This window comes from Necator americanus, chromosome II, assembly GCF_031761385.1.
Source record: "Necator americanus strain Aroian chromosome II, whole genome shotgun sequence".
Taxonomy (NCBI): Eukaryota; Metazoa; Nematoda; class Chromadorea; order Rhabditida; family Ancylostomatidae; genus Necator; species Necator americanus.
In genome coordinates, this window is record NC_087372.1 from 37,255,942 (window position 1) to 37,277,884 (window position 21,943).

Consider the following 21,943-nt stretch of genomic DNA (forward strand, 5'->3'; position numbering starts at 1 on the left):
AAAGCACTCGACCGATTTTGCGTTTGCATTTGCAATTATGAATGTCCTTTTGTTCTCATGAAAAACACGTGTAAGGCATCCAGCACACGTGCTGTCAAAGCGATTAAACCCAGTTCAAAAATAACTAGTGGCTTGTTGCACTGGTGACGTGAATGTGGCACCAGTGCAATATGGCGCTGCTTCGCCTGCACTAAGACAACGTAAGTAGCTGTACTTACTTCATAAAGACATCCTACAAAGAGAGCCACAATTTGCTTTTACGCTTGTAAAAGAAATGCAAAAATAAAAGTACAGCTGTCACTAGTGAGGATGCAGCACTAGTAGTGTTACACATGTGTATGTTTCCACGAAATATTCCGCGGAATCTGGTATCCAAAGGACTGCAAAAGAGGTTGAAAGGCACATCTCTTGATGGAAAAACTCAATACAATAATGGATAACCATATGTGGAAACTGAGAAGTACTCAGAAGTCTATAAAAAAAAGCACCTGCTTTGCTCTTAACTTCTTAAGCCGGGCTTCGAAGGCGATTGCTGCCTCGTCCAGCTTCGTATGAGGAATCTTCACAAAAGAAACTAAAAACAGTAAATAAAAAAGAAAGAAAGATGAGTGGTGAGTCAAACAGAAGGAACTACAAATGAAAAAAAAACTAAGTTGTTAAATTGTATAAATCAGAAATACGATAGAAATTTTAGAGTAACTTTAAATGTGTTCCTTGCACTCCGTCAGGAATTCAACAATTTTGGATTAAATATAAATTATTTCAAATTTGTGGGAATGATAATTGACGAGTAAATACAATAAATAAGTCCAAAAACAATCTAATAAAATCAATGAAAGAAAGAATCTGGCAGCACAGACCTGATTCATCATCAAGATACGACCGCATATCTCGGAAGCGAACGTCATCATCCACCGATGATTGTGACGAGCTTTCAATCGTTTCAGGCTCTGCGTTGCTTACCTGATAAAACAAATACTCAGCATTTCACAAAAATTGAATAAATAATATACCAATAATATTACATATTTGTTGGTATTGCTTATGCACGCCCGTAAAAACCATTACATATGCAATACAAGGTTTACAACTCAAAAAGGTAACAAGAGTAAGAAACCGTTGTCATCTGCCACGGAAAGACACGAAAGAGGAGTTGAAAATGGTTGAAAAAAGAAATATTGTACAGCATTACCGTATCTTCCCCGGTGTCACTCCCGATGCCATCTTCTTCTTCACCTTCTGTCGGATGGGCATCGTCCTCGGGATTCTGACGTTCCCTCGACATTGCTGAAGGCACCCGATAAAGAGGATTAGAGCCACCCGCTTCACCTTCATCCCAGTTTTCGTTGCCGGACCACTGGAACAATGGAAAAAAGAATCAGTGGTAAAAGGAATTTTGCTTTGGTACATACCAAATCCTTGTCAGCATCACTACTGTCATCGTCCAATACCGCAAACACGTGCTTTTCCAATCCAGCACAACACGAAAAAATCTTGTTTTCAAAATAGAAATCGTAATTTGCTTCCTGAAAATGGTTGTTTGGCCACGAAATTACGCCGTGTTAGTTTGAATCAACTGATCATACTTTGAGAGTGAACGGATCCCTTCGCACAGCTTGACGTCGGCCACAAGAGCACGTTGAAAGGTATGTGACATCATTAGAATGCATTTCCCATTCAGAGCTTGGTACGGATGCATCGCCTATTGTAGCATGAACCTTAAAAAAGAGATAGCAAATCATTCAAATTGACATTCTCTGACAGAAGAAACTCCAAAAGGTGGCTACTCGAAAATTCTGTTGGGAAAACTGCTTTCTCACATGGCAAGGAAATTGAGAAGAATTTTCCATCACACGGAAAATCAAGTGTAATTTTATTCCTAATTTCTTGCGGAAATAATGGAATCAATAGTTCCAATCATAACTCTTGCAAAAAAGCCATAATTAAATATTCGACAGGCCACTTATTTTTTTTTTCTAAAACTGACGTTAATACTCGTAGAAAAAGCAAAATTCCAACACTGACTACAACAACTTAGTACTGGCTTGAAGGCAACATCGCACGAAATTTACTATGTTTGGATCTCACTGCGAAAAAATAGAGGTGTGGGTGTAGATCATGTTTATGGACGCGATTACGCTAAATTGCCCCTACATGTTTGAACAAGGTTTTGAGAAGCGGCCTTATCAATCCAATTTTCCTTCGAGACAAGTAAGAACGCGCAACGTACGCCACCGTAGGCATACAGACCTCTTCTACGAGCGAGCTGGAGAGACCATGTCGACTGACCATTCACTGCCCACCAGCAGGATGTGCGAGTCGTTCACCTGCGCTTGCATACGTGGTATACTGTTGGGTGCCTCGTATCAAAATTTGATCGATAAAGCCGTTCACCACATCGTTCCTCAGCATAATTAAAAGGAATTAAACCGGACTGTGTTCATACACGCGATCTACACTCTTAACCTTATCTTTCCATGGTATGCTACCTTTGATGTTCGCTGTTTCAAAACTGTATTAAAAGAAAAGAACAAATGAAAAAAGAGATTACCAAACAATTTGTTCTCGAGGGAGTACCAACGAAAGCAGAAAAATGTCCGGAATGAGAACAACATGAATCAATGCTAACAAAAGAGGCGTTGGTGACTAGTGAGCCTCACCTTCAGCTGACAACGATTTCCAGTCATTGAGATCTCCTCGCAACCTCTCATTCCTCCTTGCCATAAATTATCGCAGGCGGCGCGAACCTGTGCAATTGCATCGTCACGATCTCCAACCAGTACTGCGTCCAAGTAAGCAATAGCGAGAGCAACCTTGAAGTTTGACTTTCATGTAAACATAAAAACGGAAACTTTCCTCTGGGGCAAGTTCCAAAACAAAAATGAATAATACAGGTAATACCTTCTGGTCATGTTCAGCTTTGGTGAATACCTGGTTCCGTCCTCGCTCAGTAATTACCTTGCCCTTGCCAAATCCAGGAGACGCCCCTGTGTAACGTGCAATCGCTTCCTTCAGATGTTTAGCGTTGAGCCTGGAGAAGAGAAAACAATAAGAAATAAAGGGGAAAAAAGAAACAAGTTCGAGAACTGAAATTGCGTACTGAACAACGAAACGGGAGAACGAAGTTACAGAATCAAAGCAAATTTTCAAAATAAATTCAAAACCTTGAAATACTCACATTCGCATGAACTGTAACTGTCTATTCACATACTGGTTCACTAATTTCTTACTGACGATTTCCGAGTTAGGAGTGATAATTTCCAGCGCAGCCTTAGCGTATTTTATCCATAAATTCAGTTTTGGAGTCTGAAAGCATTCATTCGTGCAGAGAAGTTCGCGAAGGCCCTATATCATAATCTCAATCAAAACTCACCTCATAAATCTTTGACTTCTCCATGCGAACAGCATCAAGCTGGATTCTCAGAAATCTGCTGAACGAGGGTATCCCTGAAAATAACGTTGAGATTACAAGAACAAACGATTCTTGAAAGCCGCAGAACTCTGGAGTAAAAGCTTATGATAAAAAAAGCAAGTACTTTCTGTTTTCTCATCCGTATCGTCATTCACTTCCTCCCCAAGCGCAATCTGCAGGATATCAGACAACGGATTCACATTTACAGCCACAGGTTGCATTACGTTCACGAATGCATCATTCTCAGGAATATAACCGAATGAGTCTCCACTAGAAAAGAACACATTGAATAAGGTAAAAGATATCTTCGAAAACACTGTATTATTGTGAAACTTTTCTAGGAAGGATACAATTCGGGGGGACTTTCCCAACAACGCGAAAAATCGAGTACAAAGAGCTAAAACCGTTACGCATGAGATAGATTAATCCACAGAATAACAAAAGTCTCCAGTTTTCACATGTACTCAAAACAAAGAAGAAGATATTGGAAGAAGTCGAAATTGAAACCGTACTCTGATTGATCCACCAATTTAAAGCACTTCAGGACTGAGTAGATCTGTGATTCAAGGCTGTGTTCCAATTTTTCGCATATTTCGCGCTGGAAATTATACCTTGATCATTGTTCTATCTAAATGTACAGTAATGAAGTAGTAAGATTAAGTCCGCAGTTAGCTCCCAGAAAGAACTTTTATCTTGAAAAAAAGGTTAAAGCTCAGCTAGCATAGGTGTTTTACCCGAAGTTGAAGCTCAAATAATAACCCTGGTAAATCACAAGCATATTCCTACCTATGTAGTTATTATATCATTCGAGAACGAAACTGATAAAACCTACTTTCTTGACAAAACCGAGCTCATTTCGTATAATATTCCTTTGGAATGCAAACACAATACGAGGGCAAGCGATACGTCCTTCCTTGATCCACTCGGTTGCTTCCTTTGTGGACTCCTCCAGTAATTCACTAATATCCTCGCGTACGTTCTTCCTAAACCCTAATAACATCTTTGATACTCACAAAACAGACTTAGAGTATTGTTCAATGAAACGTTCAAAATGCTTTGCCATCCCACGGACTCATCCGCAGTTAAGTAGGCAACGTTTTGAGGATAATTTCTTCGTTTCCATTATATTACATAGATTCAAGTCCAAAGTTAGCAGAAAAGACGGCAAATAAGAAAACAATGAACAATTTTCAACATACGTATTCTTCTTTCAATGGTAAGGAATTATCAGGAGAGAAAGAAATCAGGAAAGAGAAAATAACAGCAAAAAAAAAACTGCTAATTCCAGTTTTACAGCAAATTTCTAGTGATAACGTATTTGTGAAGTACATACAAAATATTTGCAACTCACCTCAGTTTGTTCACGCTTGATAACTTCTCAGAAAGAGAAACGTCGAAACGAGTACTGCTCTCCACGAATATTACCATGTGTGAAAATATACTAACAAAATGAAGTAGCCGAATCTCTGCCTCCTCTGACTCAGCTATCCTTTCGAAGAAGTTCTAGCAAGAGAAAAATCCACATTTATGGCAAGAATACATTTTTGAATTTCTCGTTCGGAACCACCAACCTTCCCTGAGTTATCTGCGAAAATTTTTCGAAGATGTGTGAAGTCTCCGCAGGTGTTCACAACCAAATAAATGACGTTTGTATCCACACAGTAGAAGGCTTGGATCTACAAAAGAAGTGTTTTTGTAAATGTATACGGACGGGATTGTTCCCTGCCTCAATTAAACAATTCTAATGAAAAATAAGAGTTTGAATACATCATTCCATTATTCAACATTAAGGGACAAAAACCAACCGACATCGTATCCTCTTCTGCAGTCCAGCGAGGAAACACATCCATCCTTAAGAAATCATTGAGGTCCTCGCCTTTGGCACGATTTAGAGAATCCTTACCGATCTGTAAGAAATCGACAATTATCTAAAGATAGCAGAGATAGAAAAGATAGAGGTAAACTTACAAGAGCCACAACTGTGACTTTTTTCTCCAAATAAGGAGACAGGAAATTTTCGGCTTGTTCTAGCCATTGATCAAGTCTAAGAGCTTTCAGACATGAATCTCGCGACGAATTCGTAGTCATTCAAAACTTAAAAATTAGGGTTATTGAGGAAGTGACACGAAAGAGAAATGATGAATAGAAAAAAAAGGATGGGTTTCACAAACAATAACATCATATTTGGACACGTCTAGAAAAAAATGTACAAGTCCGTCGCAACAAAGTTTTCTTTTTTGCTATTTGATTCATATGTTGTATCAAATAATCTGTATCTGACAAAACTTCACAAGAAAATAAACAAACTTCAACAATCGCTGGGCGTACTTTTGTAGTTTCTACAACAGTGAAAAACTAATAATCATCGTATCTTTCAATCTTAATTCAAAGTTAGCAAAACAAAGGCAAAAACGCGTGTAATGAAGTATCGTAGTGACGTAAAATAGGGAAACCGTGATGAGGTCCATCAAAGTCAAAATCACTCAGAATTCATAATTTACACCAAAGTTTTCTATAATTATTGTTCATCCGTGAAGTTAGTATAATTTCTCAAAGAATTTCTTAAATAGGACGTATTGCGCTAAACTTTGATGCTTTTAACCTTTTTAACTTTCTCTATTGTATACATGTTTCAATCATAAGAAACTAACAACTGGAGCAATCGAGAATCGAAAAGTAATTCGTTATTTCTTATCTTTAAAAAAAGGATAATGAAGACTGGAGAAATTCGCAACGCGAATAAATGGAAATACGGAGAACCGGCATGCTTTATTACAGTCATCCCCATTGAAAAAAGAACATTCGGTGAGCAGCTAGAGAGAAATAAAGAACAGAAGAGACGACGATAAAGGAAAAATTACTGGAATTCGCAATAATTATTTGACGGGTGGCGCAGTGGATTTGCATCCAGAGCGCGCTATTGCACGTTCTTGAATGCATCACCCCACGAACCTGGGCCTTCTCTTCTGTTCTGTTTCAGGTGGGTTATGCTTATACGGGGTCGGTGATTACGGGGAGGAAGGTGATTCCGTCCATTTCTTCCTAACAGCCGTAAAAAACGGCCCGGAAGATGCGGCGCGTGCACAAGGCGGGCGCGCTCCAATCGAACTCGTTGCAGAAAATGGCGCTCTGGAAGGCTCGAAGCCGCATCTTCCGGGCTGTATTTTTTAATGACAATTAGGAAGAAATGGACGGAATCACCCTCCTCCCGATAATCCACGACCCCGTATAGGCATAACCCACCTGAAACCAGCGCCACCCCAACTATATCTAATACTTCTCTTTATGAATTTTTTGCACTTCTAAGAACGTTGGTGTTTCTTGAGACCAAACCATTATACGATACGAGTTCAATACGTAGTGAAAATTAACTATTGGTGATACGTAATTAAAGGTGAATTACTTGTGGAGTAGATTTAATTTGCGCACTGACCTCGAAGATGTACGAATTTTCACGATTACTACATTACAATCTATTTTGTTTATTAATACTTGATGGAGTGATGCCTTTAAATGGACCTTGAGCCCGTATCCAATAAAATTCGTCCAGTTCGAAGCAGGAAAAATGTGCACCGCTTGGATATATTGCTAGCGTGGTGGGACTATCGCAAACTGTAGCGATGGGTGGTGCCATCAAGGGTTCCAGAACGTTCCTAACTGCTACGCTCGACCGCATCGCCTCGAGAGAAGCCGCGTACGCAATTGCACCGTGCTTTATGTCCTCTTTACCCTACCATAGGTGTCGGGACCCTATGAGACACCCTTTAGAACCTTGTTTTTGCGTTTTATCATGATCGCATTATACGAGACTGAAATTCAAGTCCCCGTATTTTCAAACATTTACATTTGTATGACATTCCAATTTTGCGGAGTATGGTAACGGTGATGCAAAAGTTAGGATCACTTTCTTCCAAGAAATGTAGGTATATGACGTATATAGTACAAAAATTCACATAACGATCCAAGGACGTGATCGAGTCAAAAGACAGAAGGGCATAAGTCGCTGCGATCGATGAGGTAACATTTCCAGTTCTATGAGGCGTTAACGTCGATGCGCAGAGGACAGGGTTTCTTTTTCGTTTTACGGGTCTAGATGAACAACATTTCTCAATGCTATTCCTGCATAGAACATGTAAGTGTCTCATTTCATGCTTTTGTACGTCGTTATTTAAGCATTATTTAGTCATTTTCCCGTTTGCAACTTCTACGTCGGACCCTTCCACAATTGTCATTTTAAAGTGCGTATAGTAGGGTCAAAACGACATGAAGTACGGTGCAATTGCGTACGCGCCTTCTCTCAAGGTGTTGCGGTGGAGCATAGCGGTTGGGAACGTTCTGGAACCCTTGCTGGCACCACCCACTGCTGCAGTTTGCGATGGTCCCTCCTCGGTTCCAACTGCTGCCTCCACCGAGCCGTTCCGAGCGCGTACGCAAATGCACCGTGCTTTATGTCGTTTTGACCCAACTATACAGAATCCATCGAATACATGCCGTTATACAACAGTTTGGCTCGCTAGCCACACCTCTTCGGATTTCTGAAGGCATCTTCAGGAACGCTCGTGCAGGCGGCGGTCTAATTACTATTATTCTTTGACATATATCCGCTAACATTTGTTTGATAACGCTGTGGTAGAGTCGGGTCAAAAGGACCTGAAGCATGGTGCAGTTGCGTCAGCGCCTGCGTTCGACTCGACGCGGCACGGTCCAGCTAGCGGTTGGATCGATACTCCGCGCCGCTTACGCAACTGCACATATCTTCTGGTCGTTTTAATCTTAGTATAATTATTGGAGTAAGTTAGGTTCCTTTTTTATTGGCACCTTCTTAGAATCCTTTCATCATTGAGTGTGTCAAGCTCTTTTCGTTTCTTGTCGTTCTTTTTTTTCGTTCCATGTGCTCTCTTATGGAGTCCTAACTTATTCCGAGTGATGCGCTTTGGAGAGAGTAGAGTGCATGTCTTTGACTTTTCAGGATCTTACTAAAGTTAGGAATTTTTGAAAAGTTAACCGTAGTAAGGGCTGATAAAGATCTTGGCTTTCGTTCACACGCGTCAACAACAAGTGATAAATGTAGTTGGGTCAAAAAGTCTGAACCAAGGAAACGGCGTGGTGGAGCCAGCGGTTGCGGTCGATATGGGACCATTACTAACTCGATCCAGCTATTGCCAACACCCTTCCGACGGCACATGAAGTGATGATCATGGAACTGTTGGCTACACCGTGTTCTGAGGCTGTTCCAAGGAACTTTCCGTTGCGAACTGGAAGGTCATGGATTGGCGGCGGAACTCGTCCAACCAGTTTTGATCTACTACTGCGTTCAGCTGCAGATCAATCGACTGGTTCTGCTTCGGTGCTAATCTGTTGTCTTTGATTGTATATGTCTAGTGTTTCGTTTTAGAAAAGATCTTATTCTCACTACTTCGGATAGCCTTTTTTCAGACATCATAGTTGATAGCTTGGAATAGTTGGGTTAAAACGACATGATGTTCGGTTGCGCAGTTGCGTAAGCGGTTGCACACAAGGTTTAGCGGTGGTGAGTGTAAGATGTAGGATCGCGAAGGGACGCTTGCTGGCACCCATCCCTGCAGTTCGCAAAGGTCCCACCTCGATTCTAACTACGTCTATTCTACGTCCATCGCGCCGCTACGAACGCGGGCGGTACGCAACTGCACCGTGCATCGCGTCGTTTCGATCCGACTATATCTAATACTTCTCTTTATGAATCTTCTGCACTTCTAAGAACGTTGGCGTTTCTTGAGACCAAACCATTATACGATACGAGTTCAATACGTAGTGAAAATAAACTATTAGTGATACGTAACTAAAGGTGAATTACTTGTAGAGTAGGTTTCCCATAATTTGCGCACTGACCTCGAAGATGTACGAATTTTCACGATCACTACATTACAATCTCTTTTGCTTATTAATACTTCGTACTATGACGTACGTTCGACTCGCCTTCATAAAAACTTACGCCATGACGGTATATGTTGGTATTATGTTTGATCAACAACATTCGTAGGTGTTTTTACGACCAGCACAATATTTCCGACGAAGCATTTCCTACCATTATGGTCCCATATTTACTTAGCTCACAAGCTGATCATCACTTCAAGATGTTATAGCTTCATTCATTCGTGTTGTAGGAACAACCTCATGTTTACCTTTCATCCGAACATTTTTTAAACTTCGGTAAACAATAGACCTGTTCTAGAGTCCAACTGTTCATGCATTTATTGTCGCTGTTTAAAGATTCCAAATAGAAAAAGAAAGAAGAATAGGAGTTTTACCGGGCTGTTCGTGCGCGTATTATCCATTGGGATATTATTTATTAGCTCTATTGAATCCAATCAATACATAGTCCAATAAATAGGTTAACAGTAAACCAGTATAATTAAGTTTCTTGAAGCAACTTTTCGTTGATGTTGACTTGATTCTCCGAAATCGACAACATTCATGAAAGAAATCTTCTTTTTATTTTTATTTTATTTTTATATACATATAGTCGAGTCAAAATAGCATGCAGTTCGTTTCAGCTACGAAGGCGGTTGCGCTCGAAGCGGTGCGACGGAGCGTAGCGGTTAGAATCTAGGGAAACCCTTGCTGACACCATTTCTCGCTGTAGTTCGCAATGGTCCCACCTCGATTCTAACCGCCGTCTCCGCCGCGCCGCTTCAATCGCAACCGCTTACGCACCGAGCTTGACGTCGTTTTGCTTCGACTATCACTGGTTCTTTTCCTACAACTAACTAATGTTGAAGGAAAACCCTGTGCTCTTTGAGTAATACGCTTCCAAAAACTTGCCCATTCCGATATGACCTCCTGTACCAGCGAAAGAGGCCCGTCAAAGGCAGCGTATCACGGAAATGACGCTTTTGGAGTTTTTGTGGTCAAGAATAGAGTTCTAGGTTTAGATCACCAGTATGACCGTGACCACGCTCAATTCCTCCTAATCATCCTGAAAAATAGCGTGGGAACCGCCTTAGTTCCTACGAGGTATGTAGGGACGTGTGACTCTCTTATGCACGCAGCGCTTCTACGAGAACGGTCGAGAATCAGTGAGGTCTTCTCAGGTGCCTATTTATGTGAAATCAATGAATAGGCTTCCGAAGGTAGCAGCGGGACGTGGACATGGGTGGCACGTTCTCACGTACCTCGTAGGAACAAACGCCCTTTTCCACGCCGTTCTTTTAGGGAGATTTGAGGGCGGGATTGAAAAAGACCACGCTGACACTTGTAATCTACACTCCGAACCCTATATAACCCCTCAGATTTCTCAACTAAGTCAGTGTTGTGATACGCAGCCCCTAAACCACTGTAGCGCAATTGTTAAGTTTGAAATGTTTGAGCCACCACTTATTACTTTTTTTTTTTCCTTTACGTGACAAACAGCTCTTCTTTTTTTCTCTTCTCTCGACTCTCCCATCTTCCTTCAGTGAATGTTACTCGTTGACAGTATTAATTCAGCGGAACAGGGTGTAGCATGGTGATTAGAAGTTCCTACTGCACCTGTACGATCGATGATTCGAAAAAGAAAAAACAAACAATGCCTTTCATCTCTTCGGGACCCACGAATTGGTACCAGATTGTGTAGATACAAAGATACAAACATCTTGTAATAACAACATGTAAGATACAAACACTGACTTGATGCATAGATTTGACCCCGAAGTCATTGTATAGACCCCGTTCTGGTTTATAAAACTCTACAATTCTGAGTTGAAGTGGCACAGGGCAGCTTTTTAAAGAGTTTCAAGAGAAATGCTTCGTTGTTGTGGGAAATCCTTCATTTTTCTTTTATTTTTCTTCTGTAACATTTTTCACGTTGCAAAATAGTAGCAGTTTTCTTCTTTTAATGATTTTATGAAGTGTTCTTTCACTTCTTTTTGAATATCTTTTCCTGTAAAGCTTTCAACGACGAATTTGACGAAAGCAGTCATCGCATTCATCTTAGAGAGTTTTCAACTAGGAAGCATGACGCATCCTTTCTTTTTCGTTTGTTTTTTTTTCCCCTTTGACTTCGTTCTTAAACTACATGGAATCGTTCGAGCAAATTATCCACGCTTCCTCGACTGTCATATGTACATTAATGCCTATGTGTTAATGGGTTTCCTCGAAAGTGGCTGGTTTTGAAGGTCTTCGATAACGCTTTGTGTCCTGTTCGTCGATGACGGTAAATACAGGTTTTAATTGCGTCTTTTTTTCCTTTTGTTCTTAATGTATGGGAAGGACGCCGCAGTGGCGATTTGACTCTTACTTCTTCCAAGAAGTCTTTTTTTTTCGTAATTCCCGTAAGCGAGCTCCGGTGAGCGAACTCTTATTGATTCAGCGATTCTTACTCTTTTTCAAGAAGAAATCCTTTTTCCCGTAATTCCCGTAAGCGAACTCCGATGAGCGAACTGTTATTCATTGAGAGATTCTTAATTTTTTTTCAAGAAGAAATCCTTTTTCCCGTAATTCCCGTAAGCGAACTCTTATTGATTCAGGTACAGTCCCTCTTCGCTCTGCTTTTCTAATTATTCAAAACGCAATGGAGGCAATAACTGTACTTTACAGTTCAGTTTCCGTTGTTTGTCGCTGATATTTGTGGTGAAGAGCGCGCGCGCTGAAAAATGGGGGGCGGGTGCAGCAAAAAAGAAGGCGTGGCATCTGGAAAAGTCGATGGAGAAAGTCGAAAAATCAAAACAATTCAATCAAATGTTTCAAGAAGTACGTAAAAAGATAAAAAGTTAAATGCAAGGAATTTGCGAGTTGGAGGCATCACTCCACGAATTTGGAGTGGTACGGGTTTTGGGTGGGGTATGCCTATACGAAGTCGTAGATTGTGGGGAAGAGGGTGATCCCTCTCATCTCTTCCTAATTGCCGTAAAAAACCCCCCGGAAGATACGGCTCCTTTTTTCACGGCGATTAGGAAGAAATGAGAGGGATCCTACACGTTTCTGCAACCCCGTATAGTCTTTCATCCCAGGAATCTGAAGTGATATGGAAAACCCATATCACGTCAGATTCCTGGGGGATGCCTTTATTCTCAATTGATTTAAAAGAAGTTTGGTAAAGTTTCTTTCATATCACAGGTGGGAAAGAGTTTTTAAAGGCATCACCCCACGAATCTGAGGTGGTACGGATTTCAGGTGGAGTATTCGTATACGGGATAATACATTATGGACAGGGTGGGGTGGTGTTTCCGTCCATTTCTTCCTAAGTGCCGTAAAAAACGGCCCGGAAGATGCGGCACGTGCACAAGGCAGGCGCGCTCCAGTCGAACTTCTTGTGGAAAATAGTGCGCCAGAACGCCCGATGCCGTATCTTCCGGACGGTTTTTTTTTTACCGCATTTAGGAATAAATGGACGGAATCACCCTTCTCTCTATAATCTACGATCCCGTATACGAATACCCCACCTGAATTCCGTACCACCTCAGATTCGTGGAGTGATGCTTTTAAGTTTGTGCACTCTCAAAGAAATAAACAAAATAAACTTGTTTCTCGGATTATAATTCTCTGCAGTCGCGAAAATGTATGTCTAGAAACAGTTCAAATTCCGCTCATTCACTAAGATCTTTCTGCATTCGCGCGTCGCACTGCGGTAAGCCATAGGACAAAAACCATGGTTTTGGCTGTAGCCGTCTTTTGTACTATTGTACTTGAAAGTACATGTAGTTTACTTGTAGTTTTGCCCGATTCTAGTCATAGACTAAGAATAAGATTTCTAATTCGTTTCATATAAGTGTCGGCACTTACGTTTGCCTAAGAACTTCAATTCGTGTTTTATTGGTGAATGTCAAGAGCGAAAGTGCATGTCATTCCATGTGTTGCTGTGGACCGCGTTGCGGTCGCCGAGATGAACACAGATCATAGAACATCTATTCGGTTTCGAATTATTTTCCATTGCAAAAATCACTATCTCATTGCAAATAAGTTAATGTGTTCAGGTAATGCGTTTTCATTCTTTTTCCTTTTTTTCCTCTTTTGTTTCGGACTGTGAATCCCTGTGAACACCGATGATAACAGTAACTTTTCGGGGAAATACATTTTTTGTTCAAGAATGATGTCGAGTGCTGGAGAGAGGACAATGTGTCCTTCAAGTACATCGTCATCATTTTCCTATTCGATTACTGTCGCGACGAAACGAGTTCCTCCGCTATTTCGTGTTATCCTTCAATGCCACATTTTGTATTAGTAGCCTATGGAATTCCTTGTTTCCTCCTCTTTTTTCTTTTTTTTTCGTTGCAAACTTTACCAGAATTTTAATGTTTGAATTTGCTTTGTTAATTCCTTACAGTACCAGGTAACGCTCTATTAGGGCCCATTAAGACTGCACGACCTTCGTCGTTAAATTTTCAAGTGGCCGCTAAATACCCACTTCTAAACTTTGGTTCCGAATAGACTTAAAGTGATTTGAGTTAACTCACAGCTGCTGCGTTTGCTTCCGTGCGTAACGCAACTTACGGAGGATGGATCGAAGTATACGAGTCGACGAATACGTCATGCGCATGTTTCTTTGAACAAAACTGTTATTTTCAATTATTAAAGTGAACAGTAGCCAAAATCATTTTGATAGAACGTGTGATTGATCACTCTGCAACTGCAGAAACTTCTAACGCCGGTAATTGCAGTTAGTAAACGTTACGGTATCTAACTCAATGATATGAACTCACTTTTTCTTTTCTTTCCTTTTCTTTTCTCCTTCTTTCTCTTTTTCATTACTCTGAGATCTGAAGACGTTTGGAAAGTTGAATTTTACAAAATTTTATAATTGCTGGGTTGAAAAGTACGAGGAATATACCGACTAAAAAGTAGAGGCAATGGAATCGCCGGAAGCAATGGAACCTGTGGAGAATCTTTTTCTCAAGCGTCATCCTTCATTTACAAATAAAACAAATATGAATGATATATGATTTGTAAGATTTTTATGATTTGTAAAAAAGTAGAGTTCAAGTAAAGATATTTGCTCCAACATTTTGACGACAATACGTGTTTTCACGTTTGAAGTTGCGAAGAGTTGGTGTCTTTTTGACGTTTTCAACTGTTTGCTGGTTTTTGTCAACTTTTTCTTCGTGATCTACCATATCGTGGCGAGATAACGTAATTTTCCACATTAATCTCCAACCTCAGGGGATTACTGTGGAAAATTCCCGCTACCTTCCATACCTGTAAGGAAAAAACCACACATGAAACAATAAGGCATCGGTAGTTCGGGCCTCGTCGTTCAATGCAGTTCGACGCATTCGAAGTGAACTGAATAGATATCGATTTATCAATCTGGCCTAACAAGAAGCAACGATGCGCGTCCAACTACCGCGTCCATGCGAGCCGTACAATTGTTCGTTGCCCTCGTTTTCGGATTAGTTGCCGCGCATCATGATTCGTAAACTGATCTGTTGCGTCGCGGATTCCTCGGAACTTTATTGCTGCTACGGTAAGATCCGTGCATGATCGCCGCCACCGCAGTTGACATCGTTTTCTTCACAATCCTAGTTTTCGATCTCCCACAAAATCCCAAAGAATGATCGATGATGTAGCGGAAATTTCAGAACCGTAGAACAAGATCATTGCTTTGTGATTTTAGTGAGTTGTATCTTGAAGGATTTCTTCAAATAGGTGTGCTGTTCCACTTTTTTTCCCCGCAAATCTGTGAAGATTCTTTGTTTCTTTGATTTCCTTAATTATCAGCAGAGTTGGAGTTCCGCAGATCAAGAGGCTTATTAAGCACTTACACGGAAATGCTACTGTTTTTTTGTAGGAAACATTTCTTTGTGGTGTATTATTTAAATTTCTATTTATGAGAAAACATCTTCACTCCTCGCAATTGTTCGTTGGTTAGCGACGTGTGTTCATCTCGTCTTATCATCTACGTGATTTTTTTTTCAATAAATTAATATTCGTGATCATATGAGAAACGCATGAATATCTCGTAAAAATACGAACATTTAAAAAGCAATAATATTGGTGTATAGTAGGGTCAAAACGACGTGAAGCACGGTCCAGCTGCGTAAGCATTTGTGCTCGAAGCGGAGCGGTGGATAGTGGTTGGAATCGGTGTGAGACGAACTACAGCGAGGAATGGTGTCCAGCAAAGGTCCCCCTAGATTCTTACCGCTACGCTTCGCCGCACCGCTTCGAGCACAGCCGCTTACGCAGATGCACCGCTTCGAGCACAGTCGCTTACGCAGATGCACCGTGTTTCATATTTATATTTCTTGTCGTTTTGACAGTACTACGATTGAAAATACCTCGGCTGCACGAGCGACCGCAACGCATTCGCAGTCTGCAATTGTGGTGTTGGAGTCACTTAAAGTTGTACTAAGGCTAAGTTCTCTTGTATGTGAACGCATGATTTCATTTTTTTTCCTGTGAGTATGCATGCGCTTCCACCTATAATGTAATATTTTCCATTTCGGTTCGGTTATTTTGAAATTAAACTGAACTCTCCTCAAAAGTTCTGTGCTGCAGGCGATGGAAAGGCTTGATTAACCCAAAAACAGTTTCGAACCGATAGTGCGGTCATAAAGGGAGCTCTTAGCGACTGCGCTACACCTGGCCGGTCAAGGAAGTATTTGTTAGCGAAAACTCGCTCTCTCTCAACTAACCACTTCTTAATCTGTCCTGTCGGCGACAAGGCGACTAACACCGTGTGATCATGTTCACCATTGGACTTACCATGGGTACGAGTTGGTAATGCGCCGGATGCCGGATAAACCGTTGGGCGCTGGCATCCCTTGTTCTATGAACTCATTTCTGAATAAAACATCAGATGGCCAATGAAAATAGTTATACATAAGATGACAAAGACAACATTCCTAAATTTTGTCCTAGAAAAATGGAAATAATAAGAAGAAACGAGTTTTTTGAACGCGTTCAACATCTTGGAAGCAATTTATGGAATTGTAGTGATTTTGTGAACGGTGGCCGAGACATTTTGATTTGTGTAAGCTGACAATTATCCCGAATTTTCTTTCGAGTTGAGATAGGCTAAATAGAGTTATATTCAATGATGGTATCCTATCCATTTAATTACTTAATTAAAGTTTAATTAATTAATTAGTTAATTTTCACGCAGGAAAGATTCTTAGATGGATGCAAGGAACGCAAATCTTTCCCTAATCCGAGAAATCCATCAGATTTTCCTTCGAAAGATTTCGTGTACATAACAGCGCAAGGGGAACCTAAACTCTTGCCAGGGGGACCTGCCTCCATTTCCACGACCATCACGTTATCGTTGTTTTAAGAACTCTTCGTTTATGTTCACCTTCTAGAACGCTATTCATTTGTCGATTGCACGTAATTCTACGTATTTCAAGTGATTTTTTCCGCATGATACGTGCAGAATTTCGTCTCCGCCTTTTTTTTTTTTCCCTCAAATTTTCTGAACCTGTTCGTTAATTATTGAGACTACAGACAAGGAATCACAATTCTTTTGTATATTTGTACGCGTTTCTCGTTCTCGTTGACGTTCATTGCTCGTCGTTTGTTTTCCTATCTCAATACGACCTTTCGCTACGGAATTTTATGTTTACGTGAATTCCTCGAGTTTCCCAGCGTATGGAATTTGGAAAGTCGTGGACAACTGAAAGTTATGGTGCATAGCATTATAACAATTGATGTATGTGACTTCAAAGGATTGCGTCTTTCAGATTCTAATTGATTTTTCTTCGCGAATAGTGTTCTTTCAATCCTTTCCTGGCGTTTTCCTTTCTCATATTTTCCCAGGATTTACATTTGTGTCTTTGCGAGTTCCTCTATTTACATATAAATATAAAATGCATGTTCCTACATAAATGCCCTGATTGTACATTTTTTCCATATCTAGGATATTTAGCGTTCTGCTTCGGAATAATGACGTTGTTATGCCGTTCGTATACCGCCCTTTATCTCTGACGCTTCTCCATCGTATGACTAGGAACAAATCCTTAAATACAAGTGAACATCAGTGAGACCGTGTCTCCTTTAGGACTTAATTGGTTTTGGAATTGCTGCGAATTCATTTTCGGGACCCATTGAGTCCCAAAAATATGTTTCTGTAAGTCTGAATAAATGATTAGCGACCTTTTAACCAACTCTTTCAACGAGAACGAAAAAATCCCATGAGGATAAATTATTTATTAATAATATTTTATTTAGAATTTATTTCTTCTTATTAAAGAGTTCCAAAAAACCTGTAAGTGAACAGACTCACAGCATTTTTGGGACCCGTCAAGAAAAAGAAATAAATTCGCAGCGGCTGAGACGAACTAAGTCCGAAAAGAGAAGTTGTTTCGCGAGCATTCGTTGGTATTCATGGAATGAAATCGTTGAAATTCGATAACGCAAGATCCGTGATGAAGCCATTGAACCATTGTTCGAAAGAAAACGTATTCTGACCGATTGATTGTCGAATTTCCCACTTTGCTCCCGACTTCACGATAACAAGGACCTAAGCAGTTTTTTACGTGCAAAATACTACAGTATCTCACCCATTTTTTAAATTTATTTTGTTTATTATTATTTGTTTTTTTTTTCTTCCACATTCATTCCCTCGCTCTCTGCCCTGCTTTAGTCGAATGCGCATTGCTGTCGTCCCCATTAACATAGGTATCGATTTTTTTGTTTGAAATAAAGTAAGACTAAAACCAAACTAATAAAATCGACAAAATAAATCTATGAAAAGGATAAAGGATTAAGTCACTGGCGTACCACTTTTTAACAACACGTTTTCGACGAGCAACGAAAAAATCCCATGAGGATAAATTAGTGTTTTTATCCACCTAGACAATATTTGGTCAATTTATCGACCCCAGAGGGATGAAATGCTTGGTGATGCTTTTAAAGAGTCCCAAACATCCTGTAAGTGAAAAAACTTACAGTATTTGTGGGACTATTCAAGAAAAAGAAATAAATTCGCAGCGGCTCAGAAGAACTAAGTCCGAAGAGAGAAGTTGTTCCGCGAGCATTCGTTGGTATTCATGGAATGAAATCGTTGAAATTCGATAACGCAAGATCCGAGATGAAGCCATTGAACCATAGTTCGAAAGAAAACGTATTCTGACCGATTGATTGTCGAATGTTCTATGTACTTCGCTCCCGATTTCATGATAAGAAACAGCTTTTTTTAAAATAATGAATGAAATAATATGTAGTTTGACAATTGTATTTGCCCGGACAGCCACGTAGCGTCTACAGTATCTCACACATTTTTTTAGTGCACATTATTTTTTCTATTTATTATTATTTAGTTTTTCCTGCACATCCATTCCCTCGCTCTCTGCCCTGCTCCAATCGAACGCGCATTGCTGTCGTCTCCATATATATAAGTATCGACTTTTGTGTTTGAAATAAAGTAAGACTAATAATATAGACAAACTAAACCTATACTATTTTTAAAATATCACAATGAGAAGAAGATTATGCGAACCTATTGTATAGATAGATAAGATACACAAGAGAGTATTGTTCAAATGGAAAGTTGATGAAGGTTTTGAGATATTTTTTCCTACTTTTATGATTAAATTGCAGAATTTTGATTCAATTGCACGTCACCCATTCTACTTCTTTACTGTTGTTAATGTCTCGATATATTTGTTCTTGCGGATTCATTTTTAATTTCGCTAATTTTTTGCTCTTTTTTTAACGCACGTGGTCCGACAGGAATTTCTACATATTTTATGCTGTATCATTTATTGTTTTAACCATTCGCGCCCCTTGAATCCTGTTTTCCGCTTGGAAATTTCCCTGGAGCCATTTTACGAACGCAGATTTATATCCCATATCACATTGTGAGATTTCTGGACGTATTTCACACCTAGTTCAACATATCCGTCGTTTCGCACATCGCTTTACGTTTCCGACTAGAATGAAGCGATGAGAAAAGGACGCAAATTTTCCACTCTTCCAGGGATTCCCGTAAAGAGAAAAGTGGCGGGGAAATTACAGGGGGTTGCTTCTTGCTATACACATCCCCTCGGATCGCGAGTAAATCTCTGGCTTGCGGGTTAAAATGTGGTCTAGCCGCGATCATTTAGCCACCTTCTCTTCGGGAACAAGCTCTTTGTCGACAGGCGGATTGACCGAGCGACTGACAGACCGACTTGCGAATAAACTCGTCAGCGGATCTTATTCACGCTTCTGCAGGGACGACAGGTTCGTAGCGTTGAGCGGTCGGTGGTCACCTGGATTGAATCACAGGAGGCTGGATCTCTATTTTCGTGATGGAGTGATTCATTAGATCACCAATCAACAGTTTCTCACAAGCAGTTGGATTTATTACAATGAAGAGGACGATACGGTTCCGCCGCGAAGTAAACTGTGAACGTCTTATTAGTCAGTGGAAAACAAGTTGTTGCTGGAACGGAAAAGCCGAATGAAGAGCAAGATGACGTTAGAAAAATCCCGTTTACATCATTCACCCCTCCCGTTAATAGCAGTTCCTCGATTATTTCCAAGTTTTTCTCAGATTCCTTCAAGAGCTGCCTTCATTCGATCGTTTATTTTCGAACCTCAAAATCAACAAAGACCAAAAGAAAAAGAAAAAAAAGTTTTGCTGGAAGTGTTCGGAAAACTCGGAACAAATACTTTTTCACATTTTTTCTTGAGTAGTGACAGATTGGTTCTAATGAATTAAAAATTCTATTCTATTATTATTATTATTATTATTATTGTTATTATTACTATTATTATTATTATTATTGGATTCCATTATTAATCTCGAAGTGTGTGGACGAGTTTCCAGCTCTGTCTTTCTCCGCTTCTGTAGGAACGGTACACGTACGCATGAACGGATATCACGTGAATTCGTCGTGGTGAGGAAGTGTTGTAAACTCTTCCATCATGTTAAACTGTGGTAAACTCGTCCTCCATATTGAGACATCTCACATATTTTTAGGAGAAATCAAACTAATCGGAGATTTAAACTATGAAAGTCTTAATTACAACAGAAAAAACCTGTTGGAGATATCAATCAAACATATCAAGACCTATGCGGGTTTTGATCTACGGGGCGGGCCGGGAGGTCCCTATATAAAACCCTTGTGACTCGTAGTTGTGGTATGCGGTGGTCTCTTCCGTTACCAAATCCAGGAAATGAGGTAAGCACTAGCCAATGTGTTGCTGCTTGAGTTTACCTACCGTTTGGATGCTTTCTGTAGGGTGATGAGGCGCATGAGAGGATAAATCACTAATGGCTTTGATTTTTTCCGGGCTCTGACGAAGGCGAAAACGCAAAAAGGTTGTTGTTGTTCAATAAAAAAGGTCAATACTATCATTATTATTATTATTATTATTATTATTATTATTATTATTATTATTATTATTATTATTATTATTATTATTATTATTATTATTATTATTATTATTATTATTATTATTATTATTATTATTATTATTATTATTATTATTATTATTATTATTATTATTATTATTATTATTATTATTATTATTATTATTATTATTATTATTATTATTATTATTATTATTATTATTATTATTATTATTATTATTATTATTATTATTATTATTATTATTATTATTATTATTATTATTATTATTATTATTATTATTATTATTATTATTATTATTATTATTATTATTATTATTATTATTATTATTATTATTATTATTATTATTATTATTATTATTATTATTATTATTATTATTATTATTATTATTATTATTATTATTATTATTATTATTTATTATTATTATTATTATTATTATTATTATTATTATTATTATTATTATTATTATTATTATTATTATTATTATTATTATTATTATTATTATTATTATTATTATTATTATTATTATTATTATTATTATTATTATTATTATTATTATTATTATTATTATTATTATTATTATTATTATTATTATTATTATTATTATTATTATTATTATTATTATTATTATTATTATTATTATTATTATTATTATTATTATTATTATTATTATTATTATTATTATTATTATTATTATTATTATTATTATTATTATTATTATTATTATTATTATTATTATTATTATTATTATTATTATTATTATTATTATTATTATTATTATTATTATTATTATTATTATTATTATTATTATTATTATTATTATTATTATTATTATTATTATTATTATTATTATTATTATTATTATTATTATTATTTTATTATTATTATTATTATTATTATTATTATTATTATTATTATTATAATTATTATTATTATTATTATTATGTATCTATTATTATAATTATTATTATTATTATTATTATTATTATTATTATTATTATTATTTTATTATTATTATTATTATTATTATTATTATTATTATTATTATTATTATTATTATTATTATTATTATTATTATTATTATTATTATTATTATTATTATTATTATTATTATTATTATTATTATTATTATTATTATTATTATTATTATTATTATTATTATTATTATTATTATTATTATTATTATTATTATTATTATTATTATTATTATTATTATTATTATTATTATTATTATTATTATTATTATTATTATTACTACTTCGTAATTTCTGTTCCAAAACAAAAA

At 37.9% G+C, this 21,943-nt stretch overlaps 2 protein-coding genes across 2 annotated transcripts; one reads left to right on the forward strand and one right to left on the reverse strand.

The window, feature by feature from the left end:
* Positions 1–35: 35 nt before the first annotated feature.
* RB195_020663 (uncharacterized protein) lies at positions 36–5,500 on the reverse strand (the record flags this gene model as incomplete). Its single annotated transcript, XM_013452470.2, has 17 exons — positions 36–185; positions 489–574; positions 861–963; positions 1,193–1,357; positions 1,413–1,526; positions 1,587–1,718; positions 2,661–2,813; positions 2,902–3,031; positions 3,179–3,306; positions 3,374–3,447; positions 3,537–3,682; positions 3,925–4,010; positions 4,245–4,395; positions 4,764–4,915; positions 4,984–5,088; positions 5,218–5,319; positions 5,381–5,500. 17 exons carry the CDS (start codon positions 5,498–5,500, stop codon positions 36–38), a joined length of 2,097 nt encoding a protein of 698 aa, XP_013307924.2.
* Positions 5,501–19,382: 13,882 nt separating this feature from the next.
* RB195_020664 (uncharacterized protein) lies at positions 19,383–21,581 on the forward strand (the record flags this gene model as incomplete). The annotated part of the gene is made up of 2 exons (XM_064189054.1): positions 19,383–19,525; positions 20,633–21,581. The coding sequence occupies 2 exons, from the start codon at positions 19,383–19,385 to the stop codon at positions 21,579–21,581; spliced, it is 1,092 nt and encodes a 363-aa protein (XP_064044935.1).
* Between the last annotated feature and the right edge of the window lie 362 nt (positions 21,582–21,943).